The sequence below is a fragment of the Motacilla alba genome, chromosome 4A (assembly GCF_015832195.1).
Source record: "Motacilla alba alba isolate MOTALB_02 chromosome 4A, Motacilla_alba_V1.0_pri, whole genome shotgun sequence".
Lineage (NCBI taxonomy): Eukaryota > Metazoa > Chordata > Aves > Passeriformes > Motacillidae > Motacilla > Motacilla alba.
The window spans coordinates 5,136,297-5,157,201 of NC_052045.1; the positions used below are offsets into that span (position 1 = coordinate 5,136,297).

At 52.6% G+C, this 20,905-nt stretch overlaps 2 protein-coding genes across 4 annotated transcripts; both read right to left on the bottom strand.

Moving 5' to 3' along the window:
* On the bottom strand, nt 1-17,726 carry GPR174 (G protein-coupled receptor 174). 2 transcript variants are annotated; one of them, XM_038164785.1, is made up of 3 exons: nt 17,595-17,726; nt 6,136-6,205; nt 1-2,698 (listed from the first exon to the last, which is right to left on the bottom strand). In XM_038164785.1, the coding sequence occupies exon 3, from the start codon at nt 2,322-2,324 to the stop codon at nt 1,347-1,349; it is 978 nt and encodes a 325-aa protein (XP_038020713.1). In that variant the 5' UTR covers nt 2,325-2,698; nt 6,136-6,205; nt 17,595-17,726; the 3' UTR covers nt 1-1,346. The 2 variants fall into 2 exon arrangements, with proteins under 2 accessions (XP_038020713.1, XP_038020714.1); XM_038164786.1 differs by lacking the exon at nt 17,595-17,726 and adding an exon at nt 7,583-7,935.
* Nucleotides 10,004-17,729, bottom strand: LOC119712913 (putative P2Y purinoceptor 10). 2 transcript variants are annotated; one of them, XM_038164778.1, is made up of 3 exons: nt 17,595-17,727; nt 16,062-16,149; nt 10,004-14,477 (listed from the first exon to the last, which is right to left on the bottom strand). In XM_038164778.1, exon 3 carries the CDS (start codon nt 14,425-14,427, stop codon nt 13,312-13,314), a length of 1,116 nt encoding a protein of 371 aa, XP_038020706.1. In that variant the 5' UTR covers nt 14,428-14,477; nt 16,062-16,149; nt 17,595-17,727; the 3' UTR covers nt 10,004-13,311. The 2 variants fall into 2 exon arrangements, with proteins under 2 accessions (XP_038020706.1, XP_038020705.1); XM_038164777.1 differs by lacking the exon at nt 16,062-16,149 and having other exon boundaries at nt 17,595-17,729.
* Nucleotides 17,730-20,905: the final 3,176 nt, after the last annotated feature.

Consider the following 20,905-nt stretch of genomic DNA (forward strand, 5'->3'; position numbering starts at 1 on the left):
TTTTTAGAAACGATTATTTTATTATATACAATAGGAAATATAAAAATAAATATTTTTTTGTCACTGTGAATGTGGTTTCCATGAATTATCAGGGCTTGCTCAGCCATCAGGCACTGGCTCAGATTCCTGTAGGGAAGAGGTGCTGGAGTTTTCTTTTATTATATGAAAAAGTTTTTGAAAAGAAAACAAACTTCTTGTGTTCTGACACTCTCTGGGCTTCACATAATTTTCCTACAATGTGTATTTCCCTTATATAAATTATAAAACAACATTTGCATAAATAAAAAATGATACTGTCACAGTATTTTACGCTTCCAAATGTAACATTTGCAATGTTCACAGAAAAATAACATTTTATAGGAAGGTGCAAATGAAATACCAAAGTCAAGCCTGAAGTCTCTTTGGTTTGAATTTAAAGCAAATATTAAAACAACATCCACCTCTGAGCGTTTCTTAAAAATCTCCCATGGCACCTTTGACTTTGCTTCCAGGGAGTTCCCATTACAGCAAACTTTGGGAAGGTTTGGATCCTCTGTTGGGATCCTGCTGCTGTTAATGGGGAGTGGATGTGATGGCTGTGGGTCAGTTATCAGTGAAAGGGAAATAATTTGCCCCATTTTTGGTACAAAGAGGACCTGAAAAGCTTGAGGGACACCTGCCTTGAATAAATACCCTCCAAGCACAACGCCGTGGTTCAAAACCCAAGGCATGGCTCTAACCCTTGGTGGGAACTGATGGCAGAAAAATAGTGTGTGAAAGCTTCCCTGGCTCTGTGATTTGGGGTGATGGCATTTGCTGCGCCCCCAAATGAGGCTTCATTAATTATTTAAATGGGAAGTCCTTTGGGGCCACCTTCTGCTCCTCGCTCCATGCTCAGCATGGCTGGAGCAGGCTCTGGGCACTCTCTGGAGAATCAGTCTCTGCTGAATTGTCTTGTGCTTCAGAAACAGAGAATATTGTGACATCCAGTGATTTTTAGGATCAAATTCTTTCTGCACAGCAAGACCCCAGAATCTTTGCTGTTTCTTGCTGACCAGGACATGGCTGGGTGATGCCATGGGTGACAGAGGGGCATGGGCCACCTCTCCCATGGGTGTGTGACCTACTGCTGCCCAGCTGAGGAATGGAAATGCTCCTGTTTCTATTCAGTGAAAATTTGCACCTGAAGTATTAAATCAACACATTTTTGGTCAGGTTTGGGTATTTTTGAGGAGGGGGCCGTTTGTTTATTCCAACCCTCACCGAAAGCAGAAGTTTGAGTTGTTGTTCTCAGTGTCCTGAGGGAAAAAATTGTGGCAAAGGTCAAAATGTAACGAATATTGGAAGTGCTGGCAGCTGTTTGGGAATCAGTACTCCGTGGTGTCCTCCCCAAGCACATCCCTGGAGTGCCTTCTGCCGTGGCTGAGGTGCTGGAGCTGGATGCTGTCCTGCAGATCCTGCCTGGAGAGGCGTCTCCTGAACTCGTCCGTGGTGAAGTAGTAGATGATGGGATCCACGCAGGAGTTGAGGCTGGCGAGGCACAAAGCCACGGCGTGGAACACCGAGATCTGCACACAGCCCTCCCAGATCTGCCCCGTTTTCACAAAGAAATCCAGTGGGAAGCTGATGTGGTAAGGTGCAAAGCAAATCAGGAACACCAGGGCGCAGGTGAGGATCATCTTTAAAGCCTTCTTCTTCTCACCCAGGTCCCGGGAAGCAGAGTGCCTCTCTTTTAGTGATAAGATTGTCTTCCAGGAGCAGTACAGGATGATGAGCAGGGGGGTCACAAACCCCACCAACTCCCCTATGGTCATCAGCATGATGGAGGTGGGGAGGTCGAGTTTCTTGATGGGAAGATCCACAAAACAGGCGTTTTTATCCTCCTGGTGCTGCATCCTGAGGAGGGGGAAAGGCAGGCAGCCCACACAGACCACGACCCAGCCCACAATGCTGATGTAGACATCACAGACACGCCTGCAGTCACTGAATTTGAAGGGGTGCATGAGGAACAGGTACCTCCTCACGCTGATGCACACCAAGAAGTAGATGCTGGCGTACATATTGACATACTTCAGGTAGAAGCAGAGCATGCAGAGACCTCCTCCAAACTCCCACGTGCCCGTCAGGTAGTAAAAAATCCTCAGGGGCAAGGACAGCACCTGTGATAAGTCAGCAATGGCTAAATTGATCATAAATATCACGGCCCTTTTAGTCTCTTTCATGTAGCCATAGAAGACCCACAAGGCCAGGGTGTTCCCGATGAGCCCGGGGATCAGGATCACTGTGTAGGTGACGGCGTAGTAGGGCTTGAGGTCTGTCTCGCTGCAGTTGGAGCTGTTGCTCATGGTTGTGCTCCGGCTCCGTGCTCAGCCCCGGCATCATAACACGTCCATCCCGCCTGTCCTGCAGCCAGGGGGGCTCAGGATCCCAAGGGAACAGTCCAGCCCTGGAACTGGTGGGGGAGGCTCCGGTCACCGGCTCATCACGGGCAGTTTTGGCACGGGGGGAGTTGATTGCAGTCCTGCCCTCGTGCCCTGCTCATGGATCAGAGCTCGCTGGGGTCACCTGCAGGGTGGGCAGGAGGGATCCGCGCCAGGAAAAGCATCGCTGTGTGCCCAGGGGACAATTCCTCACCGGAGCTGTGCGTCTGTCACCTTTTGGGTGGCATTTCAGCCTCTTCTCTCAGCACAGGTGTTCAGCAGCTGACGTGGCCCTGCAGCTGGAAGACAGAAAGGTGCAGTTGGAGCATTGTTGGGAGACAGGGGAGGAACAGAGCAAGGGTTATGGAAAAATCTGGAGCATCTCTCCAGCAGGACCCTGTGTGTCTTTGGTGGTGATCAGCTCTTGTGCTGCCCAGCAAGCACCATGCCCTGCCCAGTGGAGGTGCAGAACCACCAAGGAATAAACAGAAATTGTGCTCATTTTCTGCTACAACACCTGGGGGTGTTGCTCTTCCTGTGTCCCAGTACGTGGGCAGTGCTGGACCTGCCTCCGTGGAGATATTCTCACCTCCCAGAAACTCCTGAGGGGAACACTCCCCTGCTTCCCAGGAAAGCCCTCAGAACATTCCCACCATCCCCAGCTGCAGGTGACAAGGAAATCTGCTCCTCGTGTAACTCCTGTGCACACAAACCTTTCCCCTGACCTCTGTGTCATGGGCTGGAAGTCCCAGGTCAGTGGCTTTCACCAAACCAGGGCCAACTTTTAAAAATAGGGTCAAACTCAGGTTCATCTTTTAAAAATAGGACATAAACTACCCTTTGCAGAACTAGGGGACCTACATTTGGTCCCCTCTGACTTCCTCACAGCTGCTTTTTCTAAGCCTGTCCTTACCCATCCTGCACATCTGAGGCTGTTGGTAACACCAGAACTGGTACTGAGGAGGCTGGAGGTGGATTTTATTGAAAATTGCGAGCCAAACAGGTGATGTTATCTGAATGTGTCAGACACAAAAAAACCTCAGCCAGATCTGATAAATCTAGAGGAAATTCGGATCTCTGCCCAAACTGTCTCAGGTTTGCATTTGGCTTCCACATGAAGAATTATCCTGCAGGTCTAAGTGGGAGAAGTTTGTAGGTACCAACCCAAATGCCAAAGGCACATTTACTTAATTTAAAATGTCTTAGTGTTCTTAATTTAATTTTTTTAAATTTTAATTTTAAAGTTAAAATGGCATTTGCTGCAGTACCTGCTGGTTTGGTTTTTTTTCCCGGTGCCCGGGTACAAAATGTTCTTAATGATGGTCAACACTTGCTGGTGTGATGGTACCGAAACTTTGAAGTAGTTTTGGGTGGAAGCAGAAAATCTGCCATAAAAGGAAACGTGTCTATTTTTGTATTTTCTCTCACCAAGGAGACTGAGATGTCTTCCTTCCTTCCTTTTAAAGAGGGAGCATCTCACTCAAGCAGTGGGGTAAAATGGCTTGTGAAATGAACTGTTATGGTTCAGAAGTGACAATTAATATTTTTATTTTAACAGTTTTTCTTATCAATTTAAACTAGCTTGCCTCTCCTCTCCTGTTGGCAGAGGCTCCTGTCACCCACTGAGGAAGACTCGATCCAACTCCTTTTCCCCTGGCTGCATTCCCAGGTGGGAAAACCCACCTTAACTCCATCTCTGGGCCATGGGACACACAGAGGGAAGGACAAAGTGCACCCCCAGCCCTTCCACACGTGCACATCCTATTTATCCTGCTGCCCCTCAGCTCCTGCCCATCCCCATCACACAGCAACTTTCCTGCAACTCCATTCCCTGTCCCTCCAGCCTGGCCCGGGGGCAGGGAGGCACTTGCAGGACTCTCTGCCTGTCCCTGTGGCACGAGGGGTCCCCAGGGCTCAGCTGAAGATGGGGAGCAGCGAGGGGGCTCAGCCAGGGCATCCAGAGGCACCCTGAGGGCTGGGAAGGGGGTATAAAAACTCAGCAATGTGAGAAATGGCGCTTTGGAAATCCCAAGCAGCAACATCACAGAGTTCAGCCCCGTGTGCTGTGTAAAAAAACCAGCAGGATGCTAAAAAAATCTCCAGAAAGAGGAAATTTGGGTTTTCATGCTCTGTGCTTGCTTCCCCCTCACTGCGAGGGGGTGGGTGAGAGACTCTCCACAGGCACAGCCTCCTTCTCCCCCTGAACAGCTTTTCCCCCTGATTTTTCCATGGGTACCCCCCAAATCAGCCACGTTGGGGCACTGGATGAAGATTTGTGCCTAATGAATCAGAGCAACAGGTAAAGTTGCAGCCAGCCTAAAATCAGCTTGCAAGAGCTGGGTACATCCTGGGTGAAGCATTTTCCATGTGCTGGAGGGCAGCTGGGTATCCATCTGCTTCATGAGAACCCCTGCAGGAGCTGGGGCTGTGAGAGCAGCCCCTTGCCCTGCTCACAGCTGCCTCTGCCCCACAGCTGAGCCTCAGCAGAGCTCATCAACCCCCAGCTCAGTGCTCAGGCTCCTCACCTGAGGCTGCTTAAGGGTGTCCAATCCTCGTTAGCAAATCCTGGGGGTTTAACCCACAGCAGCTCCTAAACCCAGCTGGGTGGGGAGAGGCTTTGGGAGCAGCTCCTGGCTGGCCTGGGTTTGTGGGTGCTGTCCCTGCTGCTGCCTCGTGCCTGGGATCCCCCCTCAGAGCTGGGATCTGCCAGCACCTCCTGCTCCTGCCCAGAGCCAGGTGAGGGATCAGCCTGGATGGATCCTCCACCTCCTGCCCAGAGCCAGGTGATGGATCAGCCTGGATGGAGCCTCCTCCTCCTGCTCCTGCCCAGAGCCAGGTGAGGGATCAGCCTGGATGGATCCTCCTGCTCCTGCCCAGAGCCAGGTGAGGGATCAGCCTGGATGGAGCCTCCTGCTCCTGCCCAGAGCCAGGTGATGGATCAGCCTGGATGGATCCTCCACCTCCTGCTCCTGCCCAGAGCCAGGTGATGGATCAGCCTGGATGGATCCTCCTGCTCCTGCCCAGAGCCAGGTGAGGGATCAGCCTGGATGGATCCTCCTGCTCCTGCCCAGAGCCAGGTGAGGGATCAGCCTGGATGGAGCCTCCTGGTCCTGCCCAGAGCCAGGTGAGGGATCAGCCTGGATGGATCCTCCTGCTCCTGCCCAGAGCCAGGTGATGGATCAGCCTGGATGGATCCTCCACCTCCTGCCCAGAGCCAGGTGAGGGATCAGCCTGGATGGATCCTCCTGCTCCTGCCCAGAGCCAGGTGATGGATCAGCCTGGATGGATCCTCCACCTCCTGCTCCTGCCCAGAGCCAGGTGATGGATCAGCCTGGATGGATCCTCCTCCTCCTGCTCCTGCCCAGAGCCAGGTGATGGATCAGCCTGGATGGAGCCTCCTGCTCCTGCCCAGAGCCAGGTGAGGGATCAGCCTGGATGGATCCTCCTGCTCCTGCCCAGAGCCAGGTGATGGATCAGCCTGGATGGATCCTCCTGCTCCTGCCCAGAGCCAGGTGATGGATCAGCCTGGATGGATCCTCCACCTCCTGCTCCTGCCCAGAGCCAGGTGAGGGATCAGCCTGGATGGATCCTCCCCCAAGCCCTGCCCTTGCTGCTGGCCCAGGTGAGCTGGGGGTGCTCAGTCCCCTCGTGTTCAAGGCGAGGATGTGTTTTAAGAACACATAAAACCTGTGACAGGGGCACAGCAGCAGCACCCTGGTGTCCCCTGCTCACTTACCCTCCTGGGGGAGCTGGGCTGGGCCGTGCCTGGCACCTCTCTTGTGTTTTTCCTTCTTCTCCTCCACAACCTAAAATAAAAGCAGAACATGCACAGGGGAAATATCAAATGGAAATTCAGTTTCCTGTGAGAGTGAAGGCAGGGTGAGGGTGGCTCTGTCCCTCCAAAGGGGCCCTGTGGGGCGGGGAGAGCTGGCCCAGGGGTGGCCTGGGCTTCTCCCAGTGCCCGCTTTGTTCTCTGGCTCACCTGAAATGCTGCTGGCCTGCCTTGGCAGGAAGCAGAATTTACAAGGTATGAACTGAAAAGAGAAATGCTAAAACCAGAAACTGAATGTTGTATGGGGTTGGTTTTTTTGTTCTTTTAACAAATGACAGAAGAAGAGGCTTCTCTGCCTTGAAGTAGTTTCCTGGTAGGTATTTGGGATTTATCTCTTTCTCCATCAGAGCAATATTTCCCCTTGCTGTGCTAACTAAATTCCAAGAATATGAAGCGGAAAAAAAATAAATGCTCTGGTTTAATGCCATGTGAAATACTCTGCTTTTGCCTTTTAATCCTTTGCAAAAGCTCTTGTCCTCCTTTGTTAATATTTATCCTGGTTAAGAAGGGAAAATAACCGGCAGCAGCAGTGCTGTGTGTCAGCCTAATCCCCCACCCTCCTTCTCCCTTCCTGGCACATTCTGATATCCCTGAGAGATGTTTCTGGCACCAAAGTTGTGAGTTATCCCCCCAAACCATCAGCACGCGGCCCCCAGGGATGCACAGCCACGTCCCTGTGCTGTGATAACCCCGTCCTCCTCCTCCCTGGTTCTTGCAGTCAAATGGAAATTGGCCCATGGAAAATCGGTGTGGTACCACTTGTGAGGAACAGACCACTTGGGAAAACTCATGGGACAAACAGAGAGAGACAAACCCAAGGAAAGTGTGGGAACTGGGTCAGTTATCCCTGTGCAGGGGGGATGGGGCTGCGTGGCCTCATGGGCCCCTTACAGACCAGTCCCATCCCAGGTGGTGCTGGGTTTGCAGAGGCTGAGAATCGCTGGAGTTGAGGTTAATCCTTAAATTCAGCTGCTCACTCAGTGATAGCAGAAAACACAGCTTGAAACATCAAGGCTGGGTGTTTTAGCTTCAGCCATCCCCCTGCTCTCACTCGGATGCTCAGAGCATCCCATGGGCACACCCGGGAGCTCTTCAATAAATGAAGTTTTATCTCTTCAATAAATGAATATAACTGGGCTTTGCATCTCCTCCCTTCTACCATTTACTCTGGGAGTTCCACCAGGTCTGTGGTGAAGGCAGGACCCCCCTGGCTGTCCCTGGGCTGTCCCATCCTCTCTCATCCCTCCCGGCAGAGCCTCACCAAATCTCCGGCACAACAACCAAAAAAATCCCAGCTGAACCCCTCCAGCGTGACCCGAAGGTAACCGGGACAGAGCAATCCCAGCCCTACCTTTGCCGGCCCGCAGGCTGTCCCGGTGTGTCCCCGCGGGGCTGCAGAGGTCCCCACGGCGGGTCCCTCCCTCGCCGCTCAAAGCAAAAGCGCAACCGCGGGGAGCGGCTGCGCCCTGGGAGCGGGACGGGCACGGCGGGGCCCCGCTGCGGGCTGTGCCTGCCCCGGCTCCTGCCTGCGGCCCCCGCTCTCCTTCACAGCTCTTCGTCAGGGTGCTGATGCTCTCGGGGGTTTTGGGAGCTGTCGCGGTGAGGTCGGTGTCACCCCAGCTGTTGGCGCTGCCAGGGTGGGGTCAGGAGCCCTCAGCCAGCTCCTGGGGACGGGGAGCTGCTGGCAGAGCCCCTCTGGGACAGCTGAGGATTCATCCATTATTTTCCTTCCCCAGCTTTCTGGGAAAGGCTCCATCCCGCTCCCCTGGGTGTTTGCCCCCCTGTGCTGCAGTCCCTGCTCCCAGGGGTTTGGGGGGATTTAGGGTCCCCCGAAGCCGATCGAGGGCACATCTGGGCTCCCCAAAAGCAGCGAGCTCTCCGCGGTCATTATCACCCCGTTCGGGGGATTCCCACAGCTCCCATGGAGCAAACAGGGTGAGAGCCAAGGGCTCTTCTCTTCTCTTCCAAAAGTGCCACGAAGTGGTGTCACCTACGGCCACTTTCCCGGGCCACCGCGGTCCCCGGCCATCGGCAGAGGGCAGAGCTGGCTGCGCTTTGCGTTTGACGAGCAGCGCTTCCCTGCTCATCCAGCGGAGGACTCCAGCTCCAGGAACATCGACAAGAATTCTTGTTAAGGGAGCAATGGTTCAGTTGGTTAATTTGGAAAAGTGCCTTCGCTAACCATTTCCAGAGAAGCTCTGTAGAGATTTGCGACTTCTTAATTTGCATTTATTCATTTTTCTTCTGCATCTTCCGAGGAGAACAGCATACATATATATACATTATATTACACCTGCTCCTTTAAAGCATCACTGGTTTACCCATATCCCAACTCCAGCTTAGGGTTTGTAGCTCTCTACACTCCTTTTTTTTTATGGTGGTTTACAGATTAATGGTTCCCACAGCCTCTCAGGGCACAGGGTTTGTCACCCTGTGGTGACAAACACCTTCTCCAAGGCTTTGGGGACCACATCTCCCAAAAATACAGCTGTGTGCCTCTTCCAGCAGCTGATGCTCTGCTGGTTAAAGCTTCCAGCTTTATTCAGAAGCTGCTGATGACTTGATGGGCTTTTATTAATGTGGGAGCCAGAGCTTTCAGCCCTGTGGGATCTTCTCTGCAGAGTTGTGCCCGTGGTGCAGGGCTGGGTTTTGGACTGATGTTTTTGGGCTGGCAGCAGTGGGGGTTGGGGTTTAGTGCTGAAGGGGGGTTCTGTGGTGCTGGGGTCTTGCTGAGCGCTCAGAGGAGGATGCTGCCTCAGGTCATGTCAGTCCTGGGGTGTTTCCCTAACTGCAGCAGGATCTGGGCTGTGAAACCTTCCCAGCACCTCCCACCAGCTGCCTCTGCCGTGCTCTCATTCACTTCCCCTCCCTCTCCCCAAAGCTGTGTGATGTGACACCCTGGGGTCCCCAGGCTCTCCACCAGCATTCCCGTGTGACCCTGGCACTTCCTGCCTCCCACGAGGATTGAGGGGGATGGTTTGGAGGTGACTTTAATAGACAAGAAAACTGAGGCCAGTCCCAGGAATCACCAATCCCTTGTGGCAGAGCAGCACCTGGGCCTGGGGATGCTCCTGTGCTTTCCCCACTGCAGCAGGTGATGGATTCTCTGCTTCACTGCCATTTCCACAGCAGTCAGCCTGGTTATGGAAGGCAGAGCCTGAGCTTGGGGCAGGGAGTGGATGGATGTAGGCTACTGAGGGAGGTTTTGTCTCAAAACCACCTTGCAGGGCACCCTAAATCCTGTTTTGCTGGTGCCACGTTCTGTGTGCATTGCACTGGCATCCATCCCATTTCCCATCACTCCAGGAGTGTTCCTGGGCTGTGGGGTGGGAATTGAGGGTGCCTTCACCCTCAGGCAAGCGCCACTCTCTGAGTTCTGCTGTCCCCAGGGAAAACCCTGGCTAGACCTTCCAATCCTGCTGCAGTTGAGGCCAACAAAAATCAGGAGGTCTTGGAGCTGGGCATCAAATCACTAAGTAATTATCTTACGGCATAAAGTAAAATTTTTAAATTGTGTTTTTCTCTTGTATTGATAATATATTTTTTTTTCTTTACTTACATTTGTGTCTTAAAAGAATTGGAAGTTCTCAGTTTATCTGTGCTTGTGCTTCATGACCTCACAGGAGCTCCTCAGAGAGAACCTGCTGAGGTCTGTCTGATCTGCACTGCCTGTCTTTAATAGAAATAATTCCTGGGAAGAGGTCGTCTGCCTGCTCTCCACACAGCTGGGGCTGTCTCAGGGGAAAGGAGCGTGTCTGGAAAGGGGGAGCAGGCTGAGGTCCATGGATGCAGCTCCTGCATCAGCAGGGCTCAGGCGGAGCCAGGGATGCAGCCGTGCTGCTGACACCAGGCTGAGGGCTAAAAACTGCTGGGTTTCGCTGCCCTGTGTGCCTGCAGCAGGGAATTCTCTTTAAAAACCAAAAAATCCCTGCAAAAGGAGCAGGGCCGGGCGATGGCGTGGCAGAGTCTGCCGGGAAGGATGTGCTGGCTGTGCCGGGATGAGGCTTCGGCTGCTCCTTGGAATGCTGAGCGCCCTCCCAGTGCTGAGCGCTGCCACGGCATCCACGCACAATTCCCAAATCCTCTCCCCGTGCCCTGAACAGGACCCTGGAGCGTGGGAGGGGTGATGGACACACCTGGGGCTGTCACACGGTGCTGTCCCACCACACCCCAAAACTGGGCTTTGCAGAGCGTTGCTGGCTGAGCACACGAATCAAAAAATTGGATTGGGGTCTGATGATATCATGGCTGTCTGTAAAACAGCTCCCTGGCTTGCAGAACCACTCCTTGGCTTGGAGAACTCCTCCCTGGCTCGCCTGGGTTTGAAGCAGCAAAATTCTCTTTGGGTGTGTTGGAGCTGTGCTCGGGGCTGGAGCTGCTGGTGTTTGTTCCCTTGCCAGGGACAGCATTTCCCCTCTCCAGCACGAGGTGGGTGGGTGGAGAAGCTGCCCCTTGCCAGCAGTGGTGCCAAAAGTCAGGAGAGGCTCGGTTGTGAGGGCTCCACAGAGGCTGAGTGGTTTTCCAGAGGCAAAGTCACTTTGGGGCTGGACTGGGAGCATGTGGTCATGGAGGGAGGATAAAGGTATTTTTAGCAAGGAGAAAAGCAGCTCCCTCCCTCCCTGTGGGGCCCTAAAAAGTGCCGTGCAAGGGACAGCTTGGATACTCCCAAGTTCTGCATAATTTTAGGGATATGTAAGTGTAGGTTTTGATGGGATTTTGGGAAAAAATTCTTCCCTGTGAGGGTGGGGAGTCCCTGGCACAGGTTGCTCAGAGCAGCTGTGGCTGCCCCTGGATCCCTGCAGGTGTTCCAGGCCAGGGTGGGTGGGACTTGGAGCAACCTGGGCTAGTGGAAGGCGTCCCTGCCCATGGCAGGGGTGGGATGAGCTTTAAGGTCCCTCCCAACCCAAACCATTCCAAGATGAACCTACAACTGATAAAGCAGGAGCCTGGCAGGCACTGGAAGAGGAGGAAGCACCAGTTTGTACTGGAAAAGGATGTTCCTTCAGGGACTGATTTACAGAAAACCCAGCAAAATCCTTGCTACCCAGGGCGTGCCACCCTGCAAGGGATTTTTCTGCTGCTTGAGGCAGACACAGCCTGAGGGAGGGTTTGCTCTTGAGTCTCCATGTGACATTAGGGAGAGTTTTGGGTTTGCTCTTTCCTGTTCTCTGTTTGGAAGGGGCAAGCTGTGTTGCAGAAATGCCAGGAAAGCAATCTGAAAACAAACTGGCAAAGTCCCAGTGGGAACTGGAGCTCCTGGGAAACCTGGAGCTGGTGCTGCCAGTAAAGTTACAGCCACCATCCAGGATTTGCCGTTGCTCAGGGAGGGCTTATAAATCACCTGTCCATGGTCATTCAGGGCCACTGGATGTCCAGCCCAGCTCCTCGGGGTTGTGCCATTCCCAAAACACCTGGGAAAAGCCACAGTCCTGGTGAAGATCCTGCTGGTGTGGCTCGTCCTGTCTGTGGGAGCTGCCCTGAGCCAGTCCTGGCATCGGTGAGGTTTTATTGGGTTTCCTGTTTTGCCTCCACACTCTGCTGGGTTTGGGCCATCTGAAACAGCATTTTCCAGTCCTGAAAGCTACTTTTTCCCCCCCCCAGGCAAACAAGGAAAACATGGCCTTTTGTTATTTATATTTTTTGTGAGAGGAGGAGGAGATTTGGGACAGAATGAGCCCCAGGGCAGCGGCTTTTCTGCCTGCTCCTGGAGTTTTCTGCCTGTCTCTGGCACACTTTAAGTACCAAAGCAAATTCCTCCAGTTTGTCTGGATCTCCCATCTGGTGTCCCCCATCCAGCCTCAGCACCCATTCTGTGCTTCCCAGAAATGCTGCACGAGGTGGAAATGTGCATCCAATCATGAGAAAAGCTGTTTTCTATCAATCCCTCTGCCTACATTTACTTAAAAAATCCCCTGAGGGTTTTTTGGGAGGAGGAGGCCTCAGAACCCCTGCACTGGCCACTCTTCAAGGCTTCTCCAAGCCCCAGACTTGGGTGTCCCCCCAAACCGTGTCACTGCTTTGAGAGCAATGTGGAGCATAATGAGAATATTTCCAAGCATTTAAAATAATAACCTGAAGCTCGAATACACATTGGGATCATTTTATTTCCTCAGAGCTTGAAGCTTTCAGGGCGTACTGGAGCCAGTTTTGTAAATTTTCTCGGTACCTGGTGAAGGTTGGGATGTTTTTTAGTGTTCAAAGCAAAACTGAAACTTTGGATAACATCTTCATGTGCAACCACACACGTCAGCAACATGACAAATGACACAAGATTCCCAAGAACAACACAAGAGACACCAATGACAAGTCCCTGTTTTTGCAGCTCCCACCAGAGCTCTGTGAGTTAGTGTTCCCTGGGAGGTATCACATCTCCCTCTTTGCTTGTGGCATATCTATCGTAATTTGTCTTCCAAATATTGATCCCCCATAATCAGCCAAGCACCTGCAGCTCCCAGCAGCCAGGTGGATCCTTCTGCTCAGCTCTGGGTGCCTTTTCCAGCAGTGTGAGCTGAGGCCAGTTTGTTGAGCCCTCCCTTGTAACACTGATGTGAAATAGGTTAATACTCTGTTTGGTTGCATCTTGCAGTTGGATTAGGCTGCACTGGAGACAGGCGATGGATTTTTTGTGGCGGAAAAGGTTCAGTTTTCGTGGAGATAATGAACTGTCCTGATCCAGAGCCCCGTGTGAGCATGGTGGATGCTCCAGGTGATGGTGGCTGTAGGTACCCAGGATCAGGGCTGAAATCCCCAGAGCTGTGCCAAGGCTGGGCCTCCCACCCACAGCTCAGGGTTCAGAAGCATTCCCAAATGGCAAATCTGCAGAAGCACTGAAACACCTGAAATGAGGCACCTGAACAGTGCAGTTCAGCACAGGGGAAACTTTGGCATCAACACTGGCTTTTGAGGGGATGGAAGACAACAGTCCCCAGCAGCAACAGCGCAACCAGCAAATCTTTTGGCATCACAACATCCTCGTGGATCAGGTCCTGCCATCTGCGGCACACAGGGACAATTCCAGACAGATCTGGAGAGCAGAGCAGTCCTCACTGCAGCTCTGAGAAGCCTCTCACGAGAAGCCTCTCACGAGATGGACTCCAGCAGCAGCTCATCGGGTGGCACAGTGGGGATGTCCATGCTGTTTATTTGGCCAAAGAACTTGGGAAGAGACCAGAATTTGAGGCGGGGGAGATTCCTCTTCCTGACGCGAATGTCGTGGGCGGTGTCGGTGCCGGAGGCGCTGCTGCGGCGGGGCGGGAGCCGTGTCCTCAGGGCCACGCAGCCGTGGCGCAGCAGCTGCGCCTGGAACTCGGAGGTCATGAAGTAGTAGAGCACGGGGTCCAGGCAGCAGTTGAGGCTGGCCAGGCACAGGGAGATGGGGTGGAAGCGCAGCGTGCTCCGGTGCACGGCGCAGTCCCGGATGACGTTCTCGATCACCATCATGAAGAAGGGGAAGTTGATGTGGTAGGGGGTGAAGCAGATGAAGAAGACGGCGGCGCACATGAGCACCATCCTCAGGGCCTTCCGCTTCTCGCCGGCGTCCTGCAGCGCCGTGGAGCCCTCCCGCAGGGAATGCCACATCCTCCACGTGCACCAGGCGATGGTGCCGAAGGGGATGACGAAGCCAAAGAGCTCCGCCACTGTCACCAGCGTGATGGCGGCCCCGGGGCTGAGCTGCTTCACGCCCAGGTCCGAGAAGCAGCTGTTGATGGAGCTGGACAGGGCTGGGCTCCTGACGATGATGAGGGGCAGGCAGGCAGCCCCCACCAAGAGCCAGACCAGGGCGCTGATGGCCACGTCGTAGCGGCGCTTCCAGCCCTTGGCTCGGAAGGGGTGCCGCAGGAACAGGTACCGCTGGATGCTGATGCAGCTGAGGAAGCAGATGCTGGCGTACATGTTGAGGTACTTCAGGTAGAAGCAGACCTGGCACAGGAAGCTCCCGAAGGGCCAGGTGTGGTTGATGTAGTAGTAGGTGCGCAGGGGCAGCGAGAGGACGTGGGCCAGGTCGGCCACGGCCAGGTTGATCATGAAGATGACGGCTTTGCTCTTCCTGCTGAGGAACCGGCACAGGACCCACAGGGCAGCGCTGTTGGCCAGGAGCCCCGGGATGAAGATGAGGGTGTAGGTGGTGGCGTAGAGGGTGGACTGGAAGGACATCTGGGGGTCGGAACAGTTCCCGGAGGACACATTGCTCTCCATCCTGGCTGGGTCTCTTCGCTCATGGGGTGGTCATAGCAGGGGGAGGGGTTCTGGAGAGGGTACAAAGATGCTGTAAAACCAAAATCTCTCCATGGAGTAAGTGTGATTTAGGACAGAAGAGTCAGTTGTGTGTAGGTGTGTGGGGGGGAAGGGTGACCCCGCTCCCAGGGAACGATTCCAGGCATCCTCCACCCTCTCCCTGCAGAGGTGCTCTGCAAGATCTCGTGAGATGCCCCAATTACAGTGAATACCCTGAGCTCTGTAACATCCATCTCTTGATTGCCAGAGAGCTTCTGCAGCTCCTCAGGTTTTCCAAAACCACTTTTTATTTTATCAAGTTTCCCATTGCACTCTGTCAAACTGGTGCTCTACATCTACAAGCAATTTCAGCTGGACTGTAAATAAACAAGGAATTGAAATGGATTTAGGCACTGTCTCTGCAGATCCATGCAGGGATGTGATGTGAATCGGCAGCAAAGGCAATAATTAACATCCCCAGGCAGCTGCAGCCAGGGGAGAGCTGCAGACAGATCCATCAGCTCTGGCTCCAGAGTTAAGGCTGGATTTATAAGTTAATAACTGGCCGAACACACGCCAGTTGCTCTGCTGGTCCTGCTAACTCAATTCCGGCACTCCCGGCACATTGTGCAGGCATCGTGCTGGAGCAGCAGGAATTATCCCTCAGCAGCAGGAATTATCCTTCAGCAACTGCTCAGGACATGCAGGGAGATAAATACAGCTCCTTTCTAGTAAAAGTAGAAATCCTTCTCCTCCATTTACCCATCCCAGCTCACGCAGTGCTGAGGGGATTTATTAGCAGGTCACGGGGAGTTCAGGTGCTCCTGCTGCTCTCTGGAGAGGTGATGGATTTTGCTATTCACGAGCAGATCCCATGGGAAAGAATCTCTTCTTTTGGGAAGAGGGGATTTGGCAGCAGCAGGAAACAAACCCAGGGGCTGCAGCATCGTCTGTAACAAAGAGTGGGGATTTTCCCCGTGGAAATGGAGCCTGTGAGAGGTGGGCAGCCTGCCCTGCCCTTCCCTGCCTGGAGCTGGGGCTGGCAGAGCCCTCAGCACCTCCTGTCACTGTCACCCAGCCCCTCATCAGCAGTAATTAATTAAGAAACAGCCAGAGTGCTGTTTCCCAGAGCCTGGTGTTGGTCACAGGGATGGATTTCCAGCAGTGAATCCATCCCAATGCTTCAAGGTACAGGATTAAGTCTCCTCCATCCTACTCTTCCTCACCTGGGCAGCTCTTTGATGGGGTTACCACATTTTCAGGATCAGCAGGAAATCATAATTCTAGATATTTTATATTTTTATGTGCAGATAAATATCTAAAATACAGCCCTGGCCTCTTTGCTGGCTGCCCCTCACCCTCACCTCTGATGTCAGCAGGGTCAGTGCTCCCACCCTGCTTTCCAAACTGAGCCTTTCCCAATCTGCCTTCCTGCTTTTCCTTGTTTTTCCAGTGGAACTGGGGCTGCTGAGTGAGGGCACCTCTCGGCTGCCGACTGTGCCAGAGGTTTTTGATTGCTCCACTGAGCTGGGAAAGGCAGGGGAGAGTGGACATCTGTGCTGAGGGAATACTGGGAAACAGCTCCTTGGTCCCTGCAGGATCCCTGTGCTCCTCACCTGCCCAAAAATCCATCAGGGACTTGTGCCCTTTGCACTCAGTCTATTTAACCCAGGCAAAGGGGTGGCAGGACTTGTCTTCACATCCCTGCAGAAAACAGAGAGGGAAAACTGCCAGGGAGCGTGGGGGATGCAGCTGTTCCCAGCTCCTGGCGCAGCTGTCCAGTGACAGAGGTGGCGCTTGGTGTGGGGCTCATGGAAGGGGCTGCAGAGCCCCCGGTGTCCCTGCCACACAACTCAGCCCAAATCCCGCACCTCTTCCATGGGGAGCCTCCCTGCTGCTTTTCTCCACGTTTTTGACTTTTCCTGGCAGCACGGGAGTGCCTGTTCCCGCTGGGAGGGCGGGCTGGCACTCCTGGTACCTCACACAGCTTTGGAGGGCACCGGCAGGAAAGCAGCAGAGATCCCCACCCTGGGCGTGGGTCAGGCCAGGCTTGTTCACTGCAACAATTCCTGGGAAAGTGGAGTTGTACATTTTTTAATTGTTTTCCAGTTTTCCCTTTGTCCCACGTCCCTCCAGCTTCTCCCTACCTTGCTGGTGGTGTCAGGACAGAGATGCTCCTGTGGGCTCTGTCTGGAGTTTGGTTCTTCTATAAAATATTCCTGCTGTTCTTTGATTGTTTTCCCATTTCATCCACACATGGATTTAAACACAGGCAAGAGCGGGGAGTGTTTTTTTTGGCAAGGCTGAGTTTTAATCAGCTGAAATTCCACGAGGGAGCCCAGTATCAGTGCCCGGGGAGTCAGAGCACCGACTGTGGATGAAGCACCGCCATTCATTAAACATCAAATAACTGCAATTAATTAGGAGGCCAAGGCAGCTCTTAGAGCACCCGGGGCTGATTTTTGGAGTGCTCCTGGAGGCGAATGTGGCTGTCAGCGCTGGAAACCGCCCGGCTCCTGTGAATCAGCCCGGGCCCCACCCAGCCACACACCACCGGGGTGTTCCTGCATTTGCTGCTCCTGATCCACTGGCAAACTCGCCCTCATCTTTTCCATGGGCTGCTCGGACAACCCAGGCTAAAGCTGAACTCCAGGCATGGCTGGGGAGAGCCCTCCGAGCTGGGGGATGGGGGCAGAGCTGCCTCCCTTCAGCGCTGGGATGCTGGAGGGAAAAACAGGCTTGGGAAAAAAAAATTTAAAAAATCCACTTATGGCTTAAAATAATGTCTTGGTTTAAGCAGTGGAGTTTTCTGGCCCTGCAGTTGTAAGCAACAATTTTGTTTGTTTAATCTAGGCACTAATAGGAAATGCGTAAATAGAGCTGGTCGCTGATGGCAGCCTCTGTCAGTAAGGACAAAATTGAGGTTTTTTTGGCTAAAACAGCCTCCCCCCATGTCCTCCCCCCACACCACAGCCTGCCCTAGCACTGACTCCCTTCACCCACCCTCGGAGACCAATTTGTGGGCACAGCAGAAGCGGCTGAGGATGTTGCACCAGCTCCTGCCCGATACCATCTCTTGAAGAACTACAAAAAAGTTGCTCAAACTCCAGTTTCAGTCTCCTGAAGAAAAGAGCAGAAATACCACTCACCTTGCTGTGCTTGCCATGCTCCGGGGGGGTCATAGCCGTGCTAGGGAGCAGCAGCAGCCAGCGCGCTGCTTTTATTTCCCACTGGTTTTCTCAGCAATCCCAGCGCCTTCTCGTTTAACTTCCACATGGTTTCGGAGCGCTGGAATCCTGCCCGCATCTGCAGCCCGGTCCGGTGGCTGCAGAACAGGAAATCCCGTATTTTCTTTCTCTTCTCCACACCAAATGTGTGCAGTTAATGACGTTAAAGCCGCTGGGAAGACGATGACGTCGTTTGGTCCCAGTGCCCTGGGATGGAGACCACGGATTTCTGTCCCCGCTGGGCACAGGGGCTGTGGGAGGGGATGGTGCCCTTCCCTCCGGCTGCTCCTGCTCCTCTCCACGGTCACTTTGCCCGGGAAGAGCTGTAAAATACAGAGGCAACCTCCCAACCAGTGCTCACTGAAGGAAAACCGAGCACTCTGCCAGTGTATGTTACTGGAAGGGAGTAATTTTCCCTCATTTTCTTGGAAGCTTGGTTAGCCTCAGACTATCAAGGCTGCAGGCTAAAGCTGGAGGGTTTGGACTTTATTCCTGACATAATGTGATGGTTTAAGGTGGAGATTTCCCCAAAATACTGTTGTTTAAAAAACCCATAACGTGCATCATTCCCACTCTATTTCTTTAATTCCTTTAATTCCCTTTATATACATACATACATACATATATATATATATATATATATATGCACATACAGAGAGTTTTTAGCTGTTTTCTGCCTGCTGAGCATGACCTCCTTTCTGCATGGCCAAAGGCGTGCTGTAACTTCATGGTGTGACTTCTGAGCTGCCTCTTTTCCAGCTGAGCAGTTTTACCTGATATCCAGGGTCACGGCTCCCAGCCCAGGGCTTGTACAGATAATTTGGCTGTTGGCAACTTTGCCTTCCTAGAGGTAACATAAAAATAGAAATATTCTTACCCTATTTTTTGTAAGCGGTTCTGTGACCTCCCAAAATTAACAGGAACTGAACTGTGGAAGAGAAATGAAAGAAATGAAAGGAGGAAGATCTTATAAACTTGTTACCAGCTCAGGGGCTGGAGTCATAGTGCACCAGAGCTCTGCCACCCACTCAGCTGCCAGGTCTCCTTGTGCCCAGAAATCACAGAATCTGAGTGATTTGGACTGGGGACCCTAAAGACCCTCTGATTCCAGCACCCCTGCCATGGGCAGGGACCCCTCCCACTATCCCAGGTTGTTCCAAGCCCTGTCCAGCCTCAGACACTTCCAGGGATGGGGCAGCCCCAGCTTCTCTGGGCACCCTAAATCCCCACGGTTCTCATGTCAGAGGATTTGGGAGATGCAAGAGCTGTTTGTCATTCCCAGTTTTCTTCCCGTGCATCTCTTCCAGCCGCTGGTGCTGATCCTGGGAAGAAGGAGCAGCACTCGTGTGTTTGTGGAGCCTTCAGAGAGCACAGAAGGGAGGCTGGCACTGTGCCCTGTCCTTCTCCAGAGGGCAGAGGTTAATCCCAAAGTGAAGGGGCTGTTTTATCAGGATATCCTGCCTGGGACATCCTATTTCTGTGTCTGCAGCAGCGTATCCAGCCATCCCTGGACCCTATTTTTAGGTATCTGTTTCCAGCTGTGCTGCTGGGGAGGGAGAGATCAGTGGGTGTCAGACCCAAGCAATGGCTTTGTAACCAAGCTGAGCCCTTCCTCTGCTCCTTGGCATTTTGGAGAGCTTTTGCAGAGGATCACAACATTCCTGGCCATGAAAAACTGAGGGACTGACAAGCCTCAGTCCTCATCCTTCCACACACACGGCTCAACCTCTCCATTCTTCTTTCAACTGGAGCATGTTTTTGTTTAGCATTTCTGTTTCTCTGGCTCATCCCCAACGTGCTTTCACACTTGGCAACGTTCTGCTTTCAAAGGCAGAAGACACAAAGGAACTTTTAAAGTCACTTTTTAAATAACTGTGAGGCTTTATCTAAGGCCCCCAGATAAAGGTCTCTTCTCCTGCAGCCTGGTATCCTGTGGGCAGGAGGCCAAATGCAGATGATCAGCATCTCTCAAGCGCTCAGCATTGAGAATATCTGACAGGATGCACCTGAAGGATGTATGAAAAGCAGGGGGAGGAGGAGGTTTGTTCACACAAAGGGGAAGGAGGAGGTTTGTTCACACAAAGCACCCTTCACACCCTTCACCCTTGTGCAGGGAGCTGAGCAGGGCTGGGTGAGCCCCCAGCTCATTGTCCCTCTCGCTGTCACACAGAGTTCTCTGCAGGGACAGCATTTTGGGAAGCTACGATTCTTTTTACAGCAAATAATTGTCAATGCCTCCCTTAATTTTTGAGCTAAGCCTTTGTCTAATCCACAAACCCAGCATTTTTGGTTAAAACATACATTTGGTTAAAACATCCCCAAAATCTTTGAAGTGTGATGAAGTGGTTTCATGTTTTTGAACTGTGGGGTTGTTATCCTGCATTTCCAGCATATTTTGTCTTTTCTCTGGGCAGAGAGCTGGTAATTTCATTTAAAGAAAGCAAGGTACTGCAAGATTCTGCAGCTCAGAACCTGAAGCTGCAGAAAGGCTTTAGATCCCTGAGGAGTTTTTCCCAAATATGTTTGTCCTCATGCACAGGAGGGCCCTTTCAAGGAGAGGAGGTACCAGACATCTGCTCCTGGCTAGGATGGGGTGGCACTGCAGAGAAACTCATTTGCTTTTTGCTAAAAGGTGAATGGCTCATGTTCTAGAGGAAAAGAAATGTATTTGCCCCGGGCTGTGCCTTGGGGATGGGCCAGTGCAGGTGGCTTGGAGACCTCACCACATCTCCATCCTGAACAGTTCCCTTCAGGAGATGCTCCAACCCCAGAAGCCCTTCAGATCCATCTTTGACATCTTTGGAGCTGTAGCAAACCTCTTGATTTGGTTCAATTCTGCCTTTCTGTGGCATGTCTGTTAAAGCAGCTTTTTTGTGTCTGCCCAAGAAGGAAGAAAAGTGTTTTTCTACTCGTGAGTCTGAGCAGCAGGACCAGCACAAGAGATAATCCAGAAGCAACATCATGAAATTATATTTCCTCTTGTCAAAATAATAAACATGTTTTTTGGTCACAGGAAATGGGGTGAATTACAGGAACCTGAGCCAGGCTTGTTGTGCCTCTGATTGTGTGAGGCAAAGCAGCCCCTGCAGCCCAGGTCCTGGGTCAGATCCAGCACCAGCCAGCCAGGAAGGCAGCTGGAATAGTCTCCTCCTCACTGGAATGCCTGTTCTCTTCTCTTGAGATGCACACTGAGGTTTTGGAGGCCTGAACTAAAGGGTTTGGATATCACACGT

What these genes read in the sequence shown, in the direction of transcription:
- GPR174 (XM_038164785.1), bottom strand. Translation starts at nt 2,324, where the DNA reads ATGAGCAACAGCTCCAACTGCAGCGAGACAGACCTCAAGCCCTACTAC.
- LOC119712913 (XM_038164777.1), bottom strand. Translation starts at nt 14,427, where the DNA reads ATGGAGAGCAATGTGTCCTCCGGGAACTGTTCCGACCCCCAGATGTCC.